Genomic DNA, 18,490 nt, shown 5'->3' with positions numbered 1-18,490 from the left:
TTTTAAAATAGTTTTTAAACAAAAAATCAGGCTGTATTAATTAACCATTTCTGCACCAGTGCTGAGCAAAAGCTTCAGGTGTGTGAGACTTCCTTAAACCAACAATGATGTCAGCAAATTAGGAAAGTTTTTCATTTGTTTAACTGAATCTGGAAGCACAGGGAAGCATCTGGTTGACCAAAAGTCTTCTGTGAACTAAAAGACTCTTTCTTAAAGAAAATAATCTGTTTAACACCTTGGAAAAGAAATCCTAAAATAAGCTGGTGTAACAAAGCACAAGTGCTTCTGCTTTCTGTCTCCCACACACTGGGCAGCCTTGTGTGCACTCTGACCACGACAGCCACCACTCCAGAATGGCAGCTCTCAAGCACAGATGTCCTAGGAAAACCTGTGATTGTGGAAACTTGCTGATAGATTGCCTGGAAAATCACCATCCTGTTTTCAGTTCATTTCCTCAAAATCAAGTTCTCTGCCACTCCACTACCTACATGTTCCTCACTTCCCGTGTACCTCTTCTGTCAGATGCTCATTTCTACCCACTACTGGAGTCAATTCTATGGCTGGGAAGCACCTGGAAGGAGCTGAGCAAGAGAAAAGATGTGCTGTAACATAACCATGAACTAATAAGAGGGAAGAAAGAGGTTCTCAAAGGGATGCATTCTTGGTTTCACACTATAGGTTAGAAACACTAACCAAGTAACATTTCCATAAATCCATATCCTGGGTAAAACATGCAATTATCTGTCCGTGTCTGTTTGGTCATCTTACCATCTTGGTTAGGGCTGATCCCAAAGCCAGCTGACAAACTCTGATAGGATCCTGGAGCAAGCAAGCAGGAATTACTGCTCTTGGCTGAATGGTTTGCTTTAAAATTAAACTTCTACAGTTGCAAAATTTTACAATTTTACTGATGCAGTGATTGCATTATACAGCAAGTGTAATTTAACAAATCCTTTCCATAATAAATTATGATTAACATCATTAGAGTTAATAATGTACTGGGATAGATTACACCTGATCACTGTAGTCAAAATTCTCATAAACAATAATTCCTCATCACTTGTAAACGTGTTTGGGTACACAGGTATGTATTGCAAACCAAACTATAAACTGTGTTAGAAGCTCTCATTAGGAAAAAGTAAACAGTCCCCATTCTAATCAAACTTCCACCTTTTTAATAGATCAGAATCCTATCAGCCACCTCCATGTTAAATAATTTTGAAACAAACACTTTAAATAGCCTTCATTTCCATAATTACTGATCTCTGAGAATAGTTTTGCCAAGAGGAAAAAGAATCAACTGACTAGAAAATTATTCACAAAGCACCAGCAGAGTTTTTCTTTTGTTGTTTTCTCTCTTTTTTTTTTAATAAAGGCAAATTAAGCAATTAAGGCTCTAATACAAACAATTATGCATTGATTTCTAAAAATTTTTTCTACAGAACCGTTTTTTATCCTCCACAGCCATTATTTCTATAGCTTCAGGGGAAAATTATACCAGTCCAGTCTAAAATGGCCACCTTGGGACAGGAATGCAAAGAGGTTTCAAAAATCTTACAGGCTTTTAATCAAAGTGTATAAAATTTTAGTCTAGAAAAATAAGTATGGATTGTATACAGTTACTGTGCTTGGAGACTGGAGAGAACAGTGTGCCACTCCAATGGCACATGCATACTGAAAAATGCAGATGAGAGTATTCTTTAAAACTGTTGGTGTGGGATTTGTTTCTTGCTTGTTTTCCTCACACTTTTAGCCTAAAGAGGTGCAAAAAGTATTGTTAGGTGAGAATCTAGTTGCTGGCAAGGGACTGATGAATTGGTGGCTGGAAGCAGCGCACGTGTTCCACGGGTGTGCTCTCTCCATCACCAGACTTCAAATACTTGTCCAAAATGGCAATTATTTCATCATTCAGAATCTGGAACTTGCGAATTCTCTCAACCATTTTCTTCAAAGGCTGCAAACATCAAAAGAACAGACACAGGGATTAGCTTTGGATATTAAAAGCCTTAGCCAGAAAAGCAGCAAATGCCGTTACCTCACCGTTCCCAGCAATGTTACAAATGTTTCCCTTGCAGTGGTAAGCCAGTGAAAATATAAGGTGCATTTTGGTTTTTGACAGTGCTGCTTTGGGTACAAAGAAGCTCAATTTACAGCAGCCTTGTCATTTTGGAAATGAACATACATGAGATGGAAGGCATTAAGAAAATCTCATATATTAGTGACATCAGAATTCTGCTTGATTGGTCTTCCAACTCCAGCTTTAATCTTTTGTTTCTGAAAATCCTAGTTTCAGCCCTCATTTTCAGCAATTCATTCTAAAAAAAGGATTGCTACATCTATGCTGCATCTGAGTACAAACAGCTCTGAGTTGTTGTCTTTATTACTACAGCAAATACAGATGTTTTCAACTCACCACATTCTTGATAACCTCATCCTTGCCGTCGTGCTTTTGGACTTTCAACAAGTGGTAGCAGAAATCCAGCACATCAAAGCGCCGCTGCTGTCCCAGAAGCACAATGATCATACAGCCAGCCCAGTGCAAGCCATCCCCAAAGCACTGCCTGGAGGAGGAAACAGCACAGAGCAGGTTACAATTACATCTTCAAAACACAGTCACAGCAAACACTCGGTAATCAGCCATGATGCTAAATAATAAATACATTAGACATTCATCTAGAAAGCAAAAGCTTTGGTATCTTGATTATCATTGGAGATATCACAAACAATGCAAATAGATGCTTAACAAAAAAACCAGAACTCTTCTCCTCATTTAATTTCACATAACAAAGTTACTCAAAAAACATTTACTCCTCATTAGATTCCCGTGGCATTACATTTCATTTTCAGTGGAAACCATGCTTGCAAAGAAAACAAAGCAGGAATTCCACTCTGCTCCTTTAGGCTGCAGGCATGAAAGGAAGCAAATGTCCTATCTGTTTTATAATTGCTCAGTAAAAAGCACGTTACAGCTCAACAATTTTTCAAAATAAGGATATTCTCAAAACAAAAATAAATAACGGTTAACTCTTGTTAAATTCCAAGTCCTCATTCCTGCTCTTAATTCAGAGAAGAAATACTTGTTGAAGATAGATGCACAAATATTGTGCTATTTTATTTCAGCTCAGTGTCCATAGGGGTACGGCCCCTATTGAAAGACACGTGCTAAGGCCTGTTTGTCACAGGATCATTCATTATACACTGGTAACACTTAAAATAGAGGGTTATTTTCACTGCAGATACAATAGTATCTGTGTTGGTGGCTGACGAGCCCTGGTGGTGATGGCAGCACTTCTCCCTGGTTTTGCACCAAGCTCTGGCAGACAGACACACGAACGCCTCAGTTCCAGCCCCGTTGCCACGGCAGCACAAGCCAAGCTCTGTTGCCCACTGCGGGCAGCTGGCAGCACGTACTCCACAGTGAACTCGTGTGTTCCCACGGGGATGCAGTAGACGAACTGCATTGCGCTCCAGAGGCGATGGAATTCCACACACTCATCCACGTGCATCACCCCGTTGCTGGGCAGGGGCCCGCGCCAGATGGGATCGTCCAGGAAGGAGCGGATCCTCGTCAGGATAACCTCAAACATGGACAGGCCGCAGCAGAGGCGTTCTTTGGTCAGCAAGTCCCCTTCCCTTGCAATTGCAATTTGCTGAAGTGGAGAAAAACAAAGCGTCAAATCCCGGTAAAAGCCACCTCACGGTAAATTTTTATTTTAAAAAATAAATACGATACATTTTTCAGTTACACATGGGTTATTCTAGAAGAAATGTCTTCTGACTTAAAGCGAGGTCAGACACTGCTAACCTGGGGATCAGATCAGTGGAAAAACATTCAGACAAAATTGTAAAATCCTTTGTGTAACACTAACTGCAGTAATGCTAGTCCTGGATTAATCTCAGGGAAGTTTAAAGAATTCTTTGTCTGAATGGAGGCAGAAAGCAAAACCAGAGTTCAGTGCTCTGCTGTAGCTCCTGTGTGTGCTCTCCAGCATACCTCCCTCAGCTGCTGCAGCTAGGCACCCACAGGCTCAGACAAAACCCATAGGAGGCAATGCTGCTTGTGCTTGTCCCAGCTTGTGCCATCACACAGACAGTCCTCTCCTAGTGCAGCAGCACCTACTGAACTGCAGCATCTATGACAAAAGCAGTCACCCCTGAACTCTGCTTCAGGGCATTCAGCTTTTACTTTCTACTATTCACATCTCAACCACTAATAAACTGCTAAGGTTAGCAGGGGATTAATGCACCCTCACACCAGGAGAAAGGGGAAGAGTGCTGAAGCTGCAAAAGCAGTTCAAGAATGTTCTCTTTGGTCATTGTTTCCAGGAGAGCTCAACACAAATAACAAGTCATTGTCCAAGTCTCTAAGTGGCTGAAAGAGTCACAAAATGTTTTAAAAATATATGTACACATGCACAAGAAAACTGATTGCTTTTGGTGGAATTCGCAGGAGGAGCTCCCAGGCTGAACCTTACACTGGGAGGGTATCCCACGGTAAACATGCACACAATTAGCATTTTCCCCAGAGCATGTCCCTTCTGCCCCAGTCTCAAATGTTTTAAACTTACAAGATTTAACAGCTTTACCAAATTCATGAATCTAAAAAAAAGTCATATGAGTGAACAAGCCGGATGTGCAAGTTGAAGTTCTGACAGAGCTATCAGGACAGTCCTTCTGATGCTCAGAAAGTTCTTGAATTGCTTCTGACACAAATGAGAAAGATTACCTGGGGTGTGCCAAGTCTTTCAATGAGAGGAACCAAATGTAGAGAAGCATATTTTGATTCCAGTCTCTTCATTTTAGCATCAAGTCTTTCACCCTCTGAAAGAAAAAAAAGTGAAGACAGCAATCATAAATTGCAATTAACCAAGAGAATTCTTTTTTTAATGTAATCTTTATCCAGTGAGAATAGTCCAGTGCTTTTTAGGCAATTTAAATATTAAATGGCTGGTTAAACTTAAATGCACTTTTAGAGAAATACACACAATATTTTAAAATGCTATATTACATGTGCAAACAAAAAGAAGGATTTGTAGTAGAGTACATCTAATTAACTAAATTCAAGGAAGAATGTAAGGTTCTGTTTTGCTGCTGCCAAGATATTTGACCCCCACTTGTACTAAGACAACTAAGTTGTCTTTATGCATAAAATGTTTGTCTCTAGAAGGTGAGGTAAAATGAGGATGGACTCTTGAGTATAGCAAGGCAAAAAAGCAGCTGACACTTCCTCAGCACTGGCAAGTAGGAAATGTTCTCCGGCAAATGGGAAAATACCATCTATAATGGTCTGGTTAGTTTTATGCATAGATGCAAGTAGCTACTGTGAGCTTATGTGAAATATTCTCAGAGTTTTGTAGCTGATGAAATTTCTCCAAGCAGAACAAATCAGCTGCTCCAGGGACCATCTTTATTTACTTACTTGCAGACAGACTCCCTACATCCCATTTAACTGACAATTTTATAAGCTAAACAGCAGCTTCAAAAAAGCCTCTCACTATATCCAGAAAGCAGGATAATACTGCCCTGGGCATCCATCCTGCTTTTCTCTGTCATGGCATTCCTTCTCTTCCCCTTGTAATTTGCACAGAGCATTGCCAGGAAACATTTGTTTTTTCAGCCAGGCAAACAGGCTGGATCTGATACCTCTGTCCTGTAATTACTAACACTGTGGTAAAGGGTGGCTGGAGGTGGTTACTGAAACCACAGCAGCAGGAAGGGAAAGGGGAAAGGATTACCCAAGGAAGTTATTTTCACTTTGCCAATACCTTTGACGTGAACCCTGGGCAGGATGTTTTGGAATGGCGCTGCGTGCAACAGGTCACACACTTCCTCTAGAGACTGGGACAAAAAGAAAACGAGAGGCATTTAGGACAGAAGCATCAATCCCCAAACACACCAAACCCCGACAGCAGGATTCCAAATGCAGGCCGATGCCACTGCAGGAACACCAGAGGGCAGCCAGCCTCTGTCACCACGGCAGGGAGCTGCTCCCAGCCCTGCCTCTCCCCATGGATCACTCCCTAAGACCATCTCCCCAGGTTATTCTGAGCTCCCAAATAAATTCCTGCAACTCCCCTCCCACCCTCACCTGGCAGTTCATGAAGGACAGGGTATTTATTAAATAAACTAATGCAGAATGAGTAATTTCGGTGGGAAAGTGGCAGACAGCTCCTGCACAGACAAAAAGGGGAAGAAGATGACTCACCGCTTGGTTATTTTTACCAGAGCCACAACCCATTATCCTAATGGGAGCTTATCGTGGTGGGAGTGTCTCCCTGCCACGAAGGCTGAGACATAAAACAGCAGAGAATCTTGTCTTAGGAAGTATTTTACATCTTTTGGGACAGGGAAAAGGAAGACAGATGTCTCCTGTTTCTTTGTTCCTGTGCATACACACAGGGAAAATGCAGAGGTGACCAGTAACAGATGCATGACATTGCTATGACCCTCTCCTAATTTTTGAAGAAGAGACTCTACTGATTTGTAATCCCTGAACACTAATTTAGAAAAGTTGGTCATTGTCCATACTCTTACCAAGGCTAGGGTGCTGGGGCTCATGGGCCTTTTCCAAGTCTAATTCCCTGATGTCAGCCAGGGAAATGCATGTGTTAGGCAGTCAGGATGAACAAGACCCATCCACTATCACAGATACACTCAGAATTACACTTTGCACTGTGCTAAAGTTTAGATTAGTTATGGGAGATAACCACAAGGGAAAAATACTGAAATACATGACAGGATATGGGGGCCTGACTGAGGACAAAACAAGAGGAGAGGCAGTGAGCACGGGTGTATGACTGCAAAGGGTAACCTTGGGGGTGTCCCAAAGAAGGCACCTCCATGCTGGTGTCACTCTGGTACTCCCTCAATCCTCCCAGGATGGAGTGAGGGTCCTTGCCTGCCTGGCCTTTCACCATGCACCCACTCAGCCTGAATCCAAAGTAATCCAGCTCCTCATTCTGTTTCAGCTGTGCCATTATTGACTGCTTGTCACCCAACCCTACAATTACTCTCTGCCATGAAGGAGGCATCCTCTAACACCATGAGCAGGAACCCTGAGGAACAGCATGTCTTCATTACCTTATCTAACACTGGCAGCTTTAATACAGCCTAGAGAAGCCTTCCGTGAGGGTTTATTTTTGTCTAACAGCAGGCCCCCAGCCAGCTTGCTGAGGAAATGACGTGACTGCTTTGCAGTCAGCAAAGATCTCTGTGTGCTGTCCAACCTCAGCAGCACCGTGAACTTGCACAGCCTGGGCAGAGTGCCTGTATGCACAGCAGGAAGAGATGCCCCCCCACCCAACATTCAACAGCACCATGCAGGTAAAGAAAGGGAAGCCAGAACACCTGTTCTTGTTCTGATCTATTATCAATGCCCACCTTTTCTCTGTAAGCACCCAAAACAAATAAATTACAGGTTTGGGCACCTTGTTTGAACAGCAAATAGTAATAACAAGGAAGAAGGGTGGAAAAAGGAAACTGGAGCTAGGGATAAAGATCAATTGTAGCACTGTGCCCTCAGCAGTGGGTGAGTTTACACAGTGTAAGGTAGACTCCAGATGTATCAGAAGCAGCTGGAAGACTGACACGCTTCACAGTTTCGTTCAAGCTAGGACAGATGAGTGAATTTCTGCACCATCAGCCATCCAAGCAGCAATGAGGATGTCCAAGGATCTCCACGGTAACCTTATGATGTTTCAGACCTCAACAGAAATGACACGCAGGAAAGGAATACAGCAGTACCAGATGCACAACTCCCTGACACAGAGAGTGGCCACACTGTGACTGGCTGCAGGACTGCCATATGTGATTATAATTTATGGTTAAGATTGCAATGTCAGATCCTCAGGTATCATGCAAGAGACAACGTCTCTCACCCAGCAAAGTCAGGCATCACTGTATCTAACAGACATGAAAGCCCCTGCAAGACTTAAGAGATGAGTGCAGGGAACTGTTTCTACCCATCTGCCCATCAGTAACAGCAAACTCACAGATTTCAACCTTGTTATTGATGACGTAAGTAACAAAAATATGAGAGTACATTTTGAGAGACAGATGGATTTTAAGCTAGCACAGCAGGCACCTACCAGACTCTGTTCAATGAGGAGGCAAAACAGGACAGCATTTCCCACTTCCCGTAAATTCTGGAAGCAGACAGTCTTCAGTTCTGCATATTCAACAATGTCCTTCAACTGATGGTGAAAAAACTCCAAGATACCTGAAATCAGAAGAGAAGTGAAAAAAACAAAGTCACAGGAGCCAGAACAGAATCTAGTGATGACCACCCAGGCACACTGTTACCTCAGGAAAGCAGATAAAAGATACTGGCCATGTTAATAAGAGTCATAGAGATCAGGATTAATTTCAATTTCTGCTTCAAAAGCCGTTTTTTAACCAGTTTGTCTATTCAAAGGTTGCACAAATGTGCATCCATACACTGTTTGAGAATACAAATAACCAAGGGCGCAGGTTTAGAGTTCCCTCTCCATGTATCAGCATAAGAGATTTTATCTCCAGACGTGCAGCCTAGAGGAAACTGAAAGGAGCAGCATTTAAATGCATTAAAACTCAGAGATTATGATGTGCCAAGCCAGTGCACTAGCCTTTTTAAGTGGATAAACCATGCAAAGTGGAGTGCCTAACTTTTCACTCCTGGAAAAAGGAGTCAGTATAAGAGGTAAGAAAAAAATACCCAGGAGCAGGAAGAGAGACTCGAGCTCTCATCTGCTTTAAGTCCTGTTCCAGCCACCATTCCCCAACCTGCTGCACCACTGACACACTCAATTCACAGCTGCTATTTTCATGGATGACAGAGCCAGCAAAGAGCAGAGAGCTCAGATGCAGGGAAGAGGGGTAGTGTCAGGCTGTGACTCTGACAGTGCCAGTTTCTGTCAAAGTTTTGCAAAAGCTGTTAAAAAACAGCTAAAATTACGACTTTCAAACCCACATAGTTTACACAAACACGTGTCCTTTCCAACAAACTTCTGCTAAACAGCGGTGATGTGTTAACGTGCTGGTGGACCTCCAGCTCCTTGCCCTCCAACCCCAGAAAGGCTGCACAGTCCCTTGTTTAGAGAGAAGCCCGGGAAACCACAGGCTCAGTAGCCTCTGCAGAGACCCAGTCTGATTACCTTTCAGAGGTTAAAGCCATTTACAGGACGGGAGAGGAAGAGCAGAGAACTACAGTAGGTCAGACAGCTCTTCAGCTTTTTACAAGTTAATTCTCAGCAGCATTTCTCCATCTTTCTGCACAAGCCTGTGCTTTCTAAAAAGCCACCAAAACACTTGACTGAGAAGGAGATGCATAATAAAAAGCTTTCAAATTGAATGCTGCACTTGGCAGTTCATTTCCATTACACTGAATCAAGCCAGATAAATCTCCCAACTGCATCTAAAGCAATTGAGAGAAGACAAGGAAAGAGAACACAGATGCCCTTCAGCACCTGCCCATGATTTCCTTTGACACAACTGATGAACACTTCTTATGCAGGAGATCAAACTTGGCTATCTACCCAGTGAGGCAATGGCTGGAGAGAGCACACAAACATGAAATCCAGCCTGAAGCGCATCGCTTCCAAGGAAATTTCTCTAATTCAGCAGAGGAACTTGAAAACAGACAATGAAGGAAATAATTGCATAGGTAACCCACACACTTCTACAGAAAGCTTCATATTATTAAAATTAGTAATACAAAACATCAATAAAGTGCAAGATGAGAGGATGCACGGATGGCTCTGTTACATCTCAAACAACTGTTTGTCAATAGAAAATTAACAGTAAATGAATGTTCCCACATGTATCCATTGGAGGTGAATTTTAAGCCTAACTTTAGTACTTTGGTGACTTGAGAGAAAAGCAGAACTGAAAAACTCATGGAGAAGGGTTAGACATAGCTTGCTGAGCTTAATTTTTCCAAGGTAACACATTTACAACTAGCTAAAAAGCAACCAATGCCAGCACATCACCAATTCCCACCTTCCCACAATACAGGGACTGTGGAATGGAAAAGCTGTGGGAAAAGGCTGTCAGTGTTCATTGAACACTGCAGGATACCAGCCAGTCACAATCTCCAGGTGTGTGAGGAGCAGGGAACACTTGTGTTTGTCATTTTAAACATGCCTGCCCACCATGGCAATGAGATGCTGCAGTGCTGAATACTGGAGCTCCCACTTTAGAGATGAGACTGAAAAGGTTGAAAATTTTTCCACAAAAAGTTTTTGATACTAGGAAGAAAATGCAAAGTTAGGGAACTGAAAGCAGCTTTATCACAAACTTCCAGTGTGTTTTAGTTACACACCCTAGTATTTCTTTTGTGCTTCTTGATGAAAGGATTTCCACATCTAGAAAGAAAGGCCTTCTAAGAAGTCAAATACTTTCCTCGTTCCAAGACTTTCTGCAAAAAAAGGCTGATGCATTATCCTGGACTTAAGTCTGTGCCATCGAGGAAATCAAACTACAACATCTACCAATGTTTCTGGTCTTATGATCTTTGCCACATACACAGACATAGATTGATGGTGAACCAACAGAAGGCCTGGAAGACTCCCTGAAACACCATGAGGAGCTGTAGACTTCTCCACAGGGTCACCATGGAGAGAAAGCACTATCTGAGCAAACAGATGCATGGCCATGGGACATGCTCTTCCCTTTAGCTTGGATGGTGGGTGGAGAGCAGCTTGGTGAAAAACAGAAGCTGAGCAGAACAGCAAGGAAGATTCTGCTGCTGAAACATGGAAACAACTATTGGTCATGACAGGGATGGAAAAGAGTAGGGTTTTCAGGCTCCACTCAATCCCCTACCCAGCCTGTGGATTTTGTGGGGAGTTTCAGAAAAAAGGCTGACATCTGGAAAGATGAGAAATATTTTTTTCATGGGCAGAGAAATCCCAAGAATAACCAATGTCACCTAAAGCAAATACAAAGGAGCAGAACGGCACAGAGAGAAACCAGGAGGAGCACAGAGAACTGTGACCAGAAACAAGAAACTCCTACTGAAAGTATGGCTGAAACCAAAATGAGACATTAAGTGCACCCAAAAGCAGCAGGATAGTAAAAGTCAAAAAGGCTTGAGGTTCATACCATGAAAATTACTTACTGTCTTTTACAGTCACTCCACGTGACAGAACTCCTCTCAAAGTCCTTAACAAAGTCCCTTATTTCTTCACTCAAAGCCCCAGCCTCCATACACAGATAAATAAATAGGCACACCCACACACATTCATGAACAAATTGTGGTATTATTTTGAAAATCTGACAGCCAGTATTCAGCATGCAGGTGTTCAAAATGCTGCCATCATTAGTGTACTTCTTCCCTTTGGATCAAGAGCTTGATTTACCAGCAAAACAGAAGAAAGTTTACAGAGCTACACAGGCTATTTCTGATGAAAGAACAATCTGCTCTCCAGTGGAGTCCTGTGGCAGAAATGCATCATCATGTTTTCATTAATGTTTGAGCAATGCCATTCCAAATTACACTTCTGTGCACAGTAGGCAGATGTGTATTTTTATGAAAGACTATGCATGCCTATTAAAGTCCTGGGAAAAGAACAAGTGTCTTAGGAAAGTTAATTTCACTTAATTGCCTGCAACCTTCTTTCTTCCTCTAATTCTGTTGGTGGGTGGAATTTATAAGTTACTGAATTAGTTATATATACACGGAACTTTCCAAGGTAAATGAATCAAGGCTTTTTGCTCCTCCTCTCCAAGAAAGAGGAATTCATTAAATCCCTCTATTCCTGCAGACGGAACAACATTAGGTGTCATAATAATTGATTATATAATCCCAGTTTCTGATTTACACAGATCTCAATAGAAGCAAAGACTGTTGATATAGAATAGATCCAGTAAAGTACAGAAGATTAGTAAAGGATTAGGTTCCCTCTCTTCTTCCAAAATCCTGCCTCAACAGCACTCAAACAGCAGATGCCAAGTTTTAGCTGTGCAGTCTGTACACTGATTAATTTAGGAAGTCAGAGCAAATCAACACAGTCAACTCAAAGCTGGTTGGATTCCTTCACTCTGGTCACTTTTCATTTCTCAAATCATACCTACAGACTGAAATCAAACATATTCCAGAGCTTATAACAATTCTGGTGCCTAAAAGATTAGGACACAAATGAGCTATGAATTCTAGAACTGAATTTCTGACTACAAACTGGATCTTGATTATAATTCTTGGTCTAGCTGTGTTTTGGGTTATTTTCTGCAAAGAACTGAGCTGACTACTATCAAATAAAATCTTCTAATCTGCAGGAATAAATCTGCTCCCAAGAAACTGGGTGAAATTACGACCTTTAGTTTATGTTCACTTTCACAGAGACCTTAAATCCTGCAAAGAAATACTTCTCTGGCTTACAAGAGACATTATTAACTCTGCATATCAACAGTACTGCCATTCATTCCTTTCAATGGAAATAGTCATCAAGTCTAAGCATATACATTGTTTTGGGTTACATTACAGAGTGTGATAAAAGGTATCTATTCTATCACAATCTGTGGAGGGTGGGGGCAGTGATCCTTATCTCCGTGGGAGATATTCTGCTAATGGGTCATCTATTGAAACCAGGCAGGGCATTGTTCTTTATCTTTTCACAACCCATCCTACCTCAAGCGAGTCATTTTCTGCTAATGGCCCATTGAGTCCCACTGTGTGACTGATAAAATTACTGCATCCCATTGGGAGTTGCTCCAGCCAGGGGGAAGAGCCCAACACTTCTTACCAAGATAAAAACAGAGGTTTTAGGACACTAAGGTAGCCCCTTTCTCCACTGGACTCCAGAGGGAAAACCGGATTTCTCCACATCACCACTGGACCTTTAGAGGGAAACTGTACCTTCTGCAGGAGCACTGCTTCAACTGAATCACATCTGTCACTGCAGGAGGATGCAGCCACCATTTAATGGGACTGCTACCAACACCCTGCCTGACGGGATGTCAGGTTGTACTCTGACTGTGTCAGGGTTTGGAGTTTGTTTCTTTGTAGCACTACATTTCTATTTTAATTTCCCTAGTAAAGAACTGTTATTCCTAATTCCCATATCTTTGCCTGAAAGCCCCTTGATTTCAAAATGATAATAATTTGGAGGGAGGGGGTTTACATTCTCCATTTCAAAGAGAGGCTCCTGCCTTTCTTAGCAGACACCTGTCTTCCAAACTAGGACATACACGTATCCAGAAACTGTGACCTGGGATAACATGTGCTTTGTCCTGCACCAGCTTTGAGTGTCCTGTTTCTTTGGTTTGGTTTTGTTAGTTTTTGTTTTTTAAAGAAGAAACATGGAAATTGTACACTTAGGAAAAAATACACAATTTGGTTACTTTCTCATGAAGCTTGTATTTTGCTAAGGTCATTGATCTTTTATCAAGTTTATTTTGGAGGGGTGGTATACCATTGACAAAAGCTTCATCTCACAGCAGAGCTGATAAACTACTTTTCCTCATGGGTATTCAATGACACTTCAGAGTGGCAGGATACTTATTCATCAAAAGCAGAAATGACATGTTCAAATACTCAAAAAAACAGTAGAAGAAAATGTTACCTTCAAGATGAAATTTCAAGCTTAAACTTCTACAAGGCAAATATTCCTTTAAGAGCTTTAGCAACTTTAAAAGGTCCCTTTAAAAATCTTTATGCTTAATGTATTTTTAGCCAAATATTTTTATGACTACAAGATGAACAAGTTCCCCACTGCTTTAGACTGTTCCTATGGAAACAAACCTATTGGCAAAGAGGAGTCCTGAACAACTCTGATGCCACTGTCTGTACCCTGCTCCTTTTAGCAGCAATAAATCACCATTTAGAAATCCACAAGTCCAGAAGGCTGAATATGTAGGGGTCAAGGAATTGCAATCAGCAGAGTCCAAACAAAACTCTCCAAATGAAAAGTCTGAAGTGCATGAAAGAGCTACAGGCTTACTTACTGAGTGTGCTTAAATCACTTGGCACATGGAGAATGGAGTCAGGAAATTAATTCTGAATTAATAAATGCGTGTTACCTCAAGATAGATGAGAATTTACATACATCATCTAAAGACTGGAATCACAGTTTTGGTCTGTATATGTAGGTTGTCCCAGTTAGAAAGAAGTTATTAAATGATTTGTTATGAAAGAATAGAAGCAGCACACAAACATACCCCCACAGCACTCAGGCTTACTACTAAAACTAACAACTTCTGAGGAAGCTTTTGGAGGCAGAGGAGGGAACAGACAACAGTTGGTGTGTATTGGCTTGCATTTTCTGTGACAAAACACATAAATAAGGTGTGGCAAAGCCTGCTGAAGAGGAGAATTTAGCACAGAAACAAGAGGACAGTGACTCAAAGCAGGCTTTGAGCCTGCCCTTCTACAGTCTGGCAGTTCCTCTCCTCATGAATGCTAAAATCTACAGCACATCCTCATCACAGAGAACATTTTCCTTTATCAGCCAGCACTGGCCCAAGGGCAGACAGCTCCATGATGGGGAGGTGTCAGAGAGCACAGGACAGTTTCTCCCCGTTGTGAGTGAGTGACGGAGGTGTCCTGATCTTCCACAAGCCTCTTCTGTCTGGTGACTTGGAAAGGAAAGGGAGTGACGGCATGACAGAGCTATAAAGGTTGTCCCTGCATTTCTTGGAAGAGACTCTCCAGAGGGTTATTATGTGTCCTCTGCTAGAAATAGTTAGGAACAGCAAAACTATATGCGTTAAACAAAACCTGACAGGAACAGGGGCAGTAAAGGAGCGGAGAATCAGGTGGGGTTTTGAGACCCAGTCCAATTCTAAAACTATGTATGACATTCCATTGTGAAACCAAGAGTTGCTTTGCTCTCTTGGTACAGTAGGCATCTAAATAAATGGTATTTCTTTTGGAAGAATAAATATAAGGTCAAAATAATTTGTTACCATTGCACCAGTAAAGTTCTGCCTTTTCTATAGGATGGATTGTCTTTCAAACTTAAGAGAAAGGTTTCTCCTAAAATCCCTGGGCATCCTCTGCCAAATATTTAGCCCTTACAAGCAAGGATTTCTGGCAAGCTTCCTAGTGTGACCTGTAGCATCACAGATCCTGGTGATGCATTATCTGTATTTGAGAATATCTAATGGGTTTGCGGTCAGACATTAATGAATGGCTAAAAGCCTCAGAGAGATTATTTTTATACTTCTAACTACCATGATTCATCCATTTCTACGCTCCAGGCAGAAAAACAGGAAGGAAACACTTAGTAAGACCTCAATTTCGTTTAACATTGGTAATGAACGTCAAGCATACTGTGGGAAGCAGAAAAAACCCAACTTCATTCCAGCTGGAGTGGCATTTAATAAAACTAAGTGACTCTGGAAAAATAAACTTAGGAGGTGGGTGGCACATGGAAGGACTAATTTGCGTTAATTAGAAGTTGTGAAGGAGGAATATTTTGAAGGGGAAAGCAGATTCAGAATTTCAGTGAACAATGTGATAAATACTAATTAGCCAATTATTTCTCCAGAGTGGCAAGCAGCTTTCAATGCCATTTCTTCTTCTGCAACTGTCACACCTCCTGTTGAGAGGCTAAGATGCACCCCACACAACTCTCAGACATAACTATTCTGGCAGGACCAGTTTGCCTCCCAGCAGTATCACTCCTTTTATCTTGCATTTGGTGAGGGCAAAGGAAAAGGGACTAGAGGCTGCTCCAGAGAACTGGGTTATCTAAATTAGACATTTAAACAGAAAAAATGTGAGAGGTTAACCTGCTGAGGCAAAAGTTCAACACGCTTATGAGAAAGATGAGAAACAGAAACTATTGTAGACATCCCAGCCCAAGATCAATTATGTCATAAGGCCATCTCTATACAGATTGTCATCCTTTTGTCCTACATGCAGAAGTCTTAAAACTTCATTAAGTACTTTCAGAAAGCATAGCACTCTATGATTCTTTTTATGAGGGAAAAAAGAAAGAAACAAAAAACCAAAGCCAGGCTAAAACTGATTATCAGGAGAAAAAGGAGGGAGGGAAAGATAGATATGAGAGATTGAGAAGATAGTGGTTAGTATCACCTTATTAAGGCTGCTAAGGTAACATCAAACACAAACTAACCTGGAGAACCATACTCATGTCTTGGTAACCTACAGATCTTGGGCATCACTTCCATTAGGGTCTTGACATACTGAAGAATGGTTCCCTGTAACTAAGAGAAAACAGGTGCATGTAAACATGTCAGTGCTGTTGAACTGCAAAACTTTACAACAAACTGCATGCAAAATATATGTGAATTGAAAGAGCCCTAAAAATCTTGCACTTACTTCTGCTAGTCATCATCCTTAAAAAGGCAACTTTTTCAAATTTAAAGAGTTCACATGGCATTAGCCACCTTCGCTACAAGAAAAGCAGCACAACAGCTAAGGCCAGGAAGGTAAAAAAGGAAAACATGTTTTTCTCTTACAGACTCTTTACTGTCTAACTAACTTTTATGTTTTTGGTTAAAAAGTTGCATTTGAATGCTTTCAAATCCATTCAAAAAGAACCCAAATGTGTTCAAAAGCAACATGAAAAAAAGCCCTTAAGATTAGGAATGGCTGCAACAGCCCAAATCGGTTCTTCTGGACATATCAGTTGATACAGTTCCAGCCTCCAGTCAGCCTGTCTTCCTACCACTAGACACCTCTCCCTTTTCTGTTTCCCTGCATCTGAGCATCTGCATCAGGCATTGGCAGGATATCCGCCTCCATGACTTTTAACTTTCTTTATAAGTGACCTAAGTGTTCAATGCCGCCTTAATGAATTCAGACAATTTACCACTAAGTTAGAAAAAAAAACCCTCTCATAAAACACAGCAAACCAATACTTGACACTCAAACCCTGAAAAATGTGTTTTCCTCTTTCCCTGAAGATTAAATTATAGCACCTTTTCAAGCAGGATTCACCCTTTCTAGAACATAAAAAACATACTTAGTACATTGTGGGAATCACTGTAAACAAACTGCCAAATTTGTCAAGTGCCTGAAGTATGATTATGAATACCACAGCTTTCCCTGGTACAGTTGGATTATTTTGGCAGCATGCTCCTACAGGAAACAGGGAGGAAAATATAATTTCTTTGGCTTAAATTAACTGCAATGCACTATGGTTGTATATATAGATTCTACTAGTACAGCAAACAGCCAGCACCCAGTTACAAAGAAGGTCTTTTCCAATACAGGATATCTAGGTTGTGTGGATAATGTCTTCAAAACTTGCCCGAGCAGCACTGCTGATCAAGCACAGAGGTTAAACTCCTGTTGTTAAGGAGCCATCTATCAGTCATGTCATTGATGAGAGCCCTGAAGTTAGGTGCCAGGCAGAAAGCACACTACAGTTGTTTTCAAAAAATATCAAGGAAGTGAAGGTAGAGTATGGTCTATAAGTTTAAATCAACTAATTTAAAATACTCATACTTTTCCAGAGCCTATCTAGGCCCTAACAGCTCTGGTCACTACAAATTAAATTAATCCCCAATGAACAGTCCAAAGTTTTCAAAACACTGGTCAGGGCACCAAGGCACTTCTTTCCATCACTCACACAAGACATTGAGTCCTGTCAAGCACAGCTTATATCAAATTTCAATGGAAGTTATTTTAATTACTTTTATCCAGGATCTCACTTTCACTTTGTTTTTCTGAGACATTTCCTGTAAGAAACTATTTGGACTAATAGAAAAACAAAGACAATTAACATACCAGGCTCTTGACAACTTTCAGCAACTCCTCCATCACCACAGCAATGCCCTGATATCCAAGAAGTCTACAAATGACTTTAAAGTGAGGGGGACCAACAAAATTCCTGTAGTTGCTGTAAATGCTAGAATATGCCAAATTCAATGCCTAAAACAAGAAAAAAGATAAGATTAATGAAAATTTTGTCTGCCTGTATCTCAACAATAATGTAATTTAAATGTCATTTTAAAGTACATTAAAACTGAAATAAAAACTTTGCATCTCACTGGAAGAAGTTTAAAAACACAATTTTGTAAGGCAGAAACTTCAACAAAAATCTCTCTATTAGCAAGACAAATTTGTGAGCACTTTTTTTTCAAGTAAAGATCTTTTATTTATCATTTATAAAGCCACAAACATTTTCTCTTTTGTACTTTTCTGTTTACACAAGCATAAAAGGGTAAAAAGCAGTCAGTGCCATGTTGAGATCCCTGAATTTAAAGCACAACTTCTATTCCTTTATCTTCCATTTTATGCACAAAATATCTTGAAAGAAATTACTTCAATTTTCTGTTCATAATAGGTGAATTATGTCTCTGAGTACTCAACTACAAAAAAAAAATCTTCTGCAGTTACTGCTCTCTGCAACTAATTAATAAGGATCTTTCTTTTACAAACCCCTTTGCTGTACACAAGATCAAAGCAAATCTAAGTCTGTGATGTAACCTCATGGAAATTCTTCAAGACTTGTGTAAATAGGACCAGGTGCTTTGCCATGTTTATTTCTATTGAAGTGAACACGGCTGTATAGACTGATGTGATGTGGGGATTTAGGAACTG

At 40.9% G+C, this 18,490-nt stretch overlaps 1 protein-coding gene across 1 annotated transcript in view; it reads right to left on the bottom strand.

Annotated features, from left to right (window-relative positions):
* Window positions 1-891: 891 nt before the first annotated feature.
* Window positions 892-18,490, bottom strand: part of CYFIP1 (cytoplasmic FMR1 interacting protein 1) — a 76,045-nt gene continuing 58,446 nt past the window's right edge. The window contains exons 24-31 of the mRNA XM_033053449.2: window positions 17,675-17,818; window positions 16,056-16,146; window positions 8,088-8,218; window positions 5,766-5,838; window positions 4,727-4,821; window positions 3,412-3,650; window positions 2,414-2,561; window positions 892-1,954 (exon numbers count right to left, since the gene is read on the bottom strand). Of these exons, the coding sequence (XP_032909340.1) occupies window positions 1,790-1,954; window positions 2,414-2,561; window positions 3,412-3,650; window positions 4,727-4,821; window positions 5,766-5,838; window positions 8,088-8,218; window positions 16,056-16,146; window positions 17,675-17,818 (1,086 nt within the window). The 3' untranslated portion in view covers window positions 892-1,789. The remainder of the gene's footprint in view (window positions 1,955-2,413; window positions 2,562-3,411; window positions 3,651-4,726; window positions 4,822-5,765; window positions 5,839-8,087; window positions 8,219-16,055; window positions 16,147-17,674; window positions 17,819-18,490) is intronic.

Source organism: Catharus ustulatus, chromosome 2 (genome assembly GCF_009819885.2).
Source record: "Catharus ustulatus isolate bCatUst1 chromosome 2, bCatUst1.pri.v2, whole genome shotgun sequence".
Classification (NCBI taxonomy): domain Eukaryota; kingdom Metazoa; phylum Chordata; class Aves; order Passeriformes; family Turdidae; genus Catharus; species Catharus ustulatus.
This window is presented reverse-complemented; position numbering and strand designations above follow the sequence as displayed.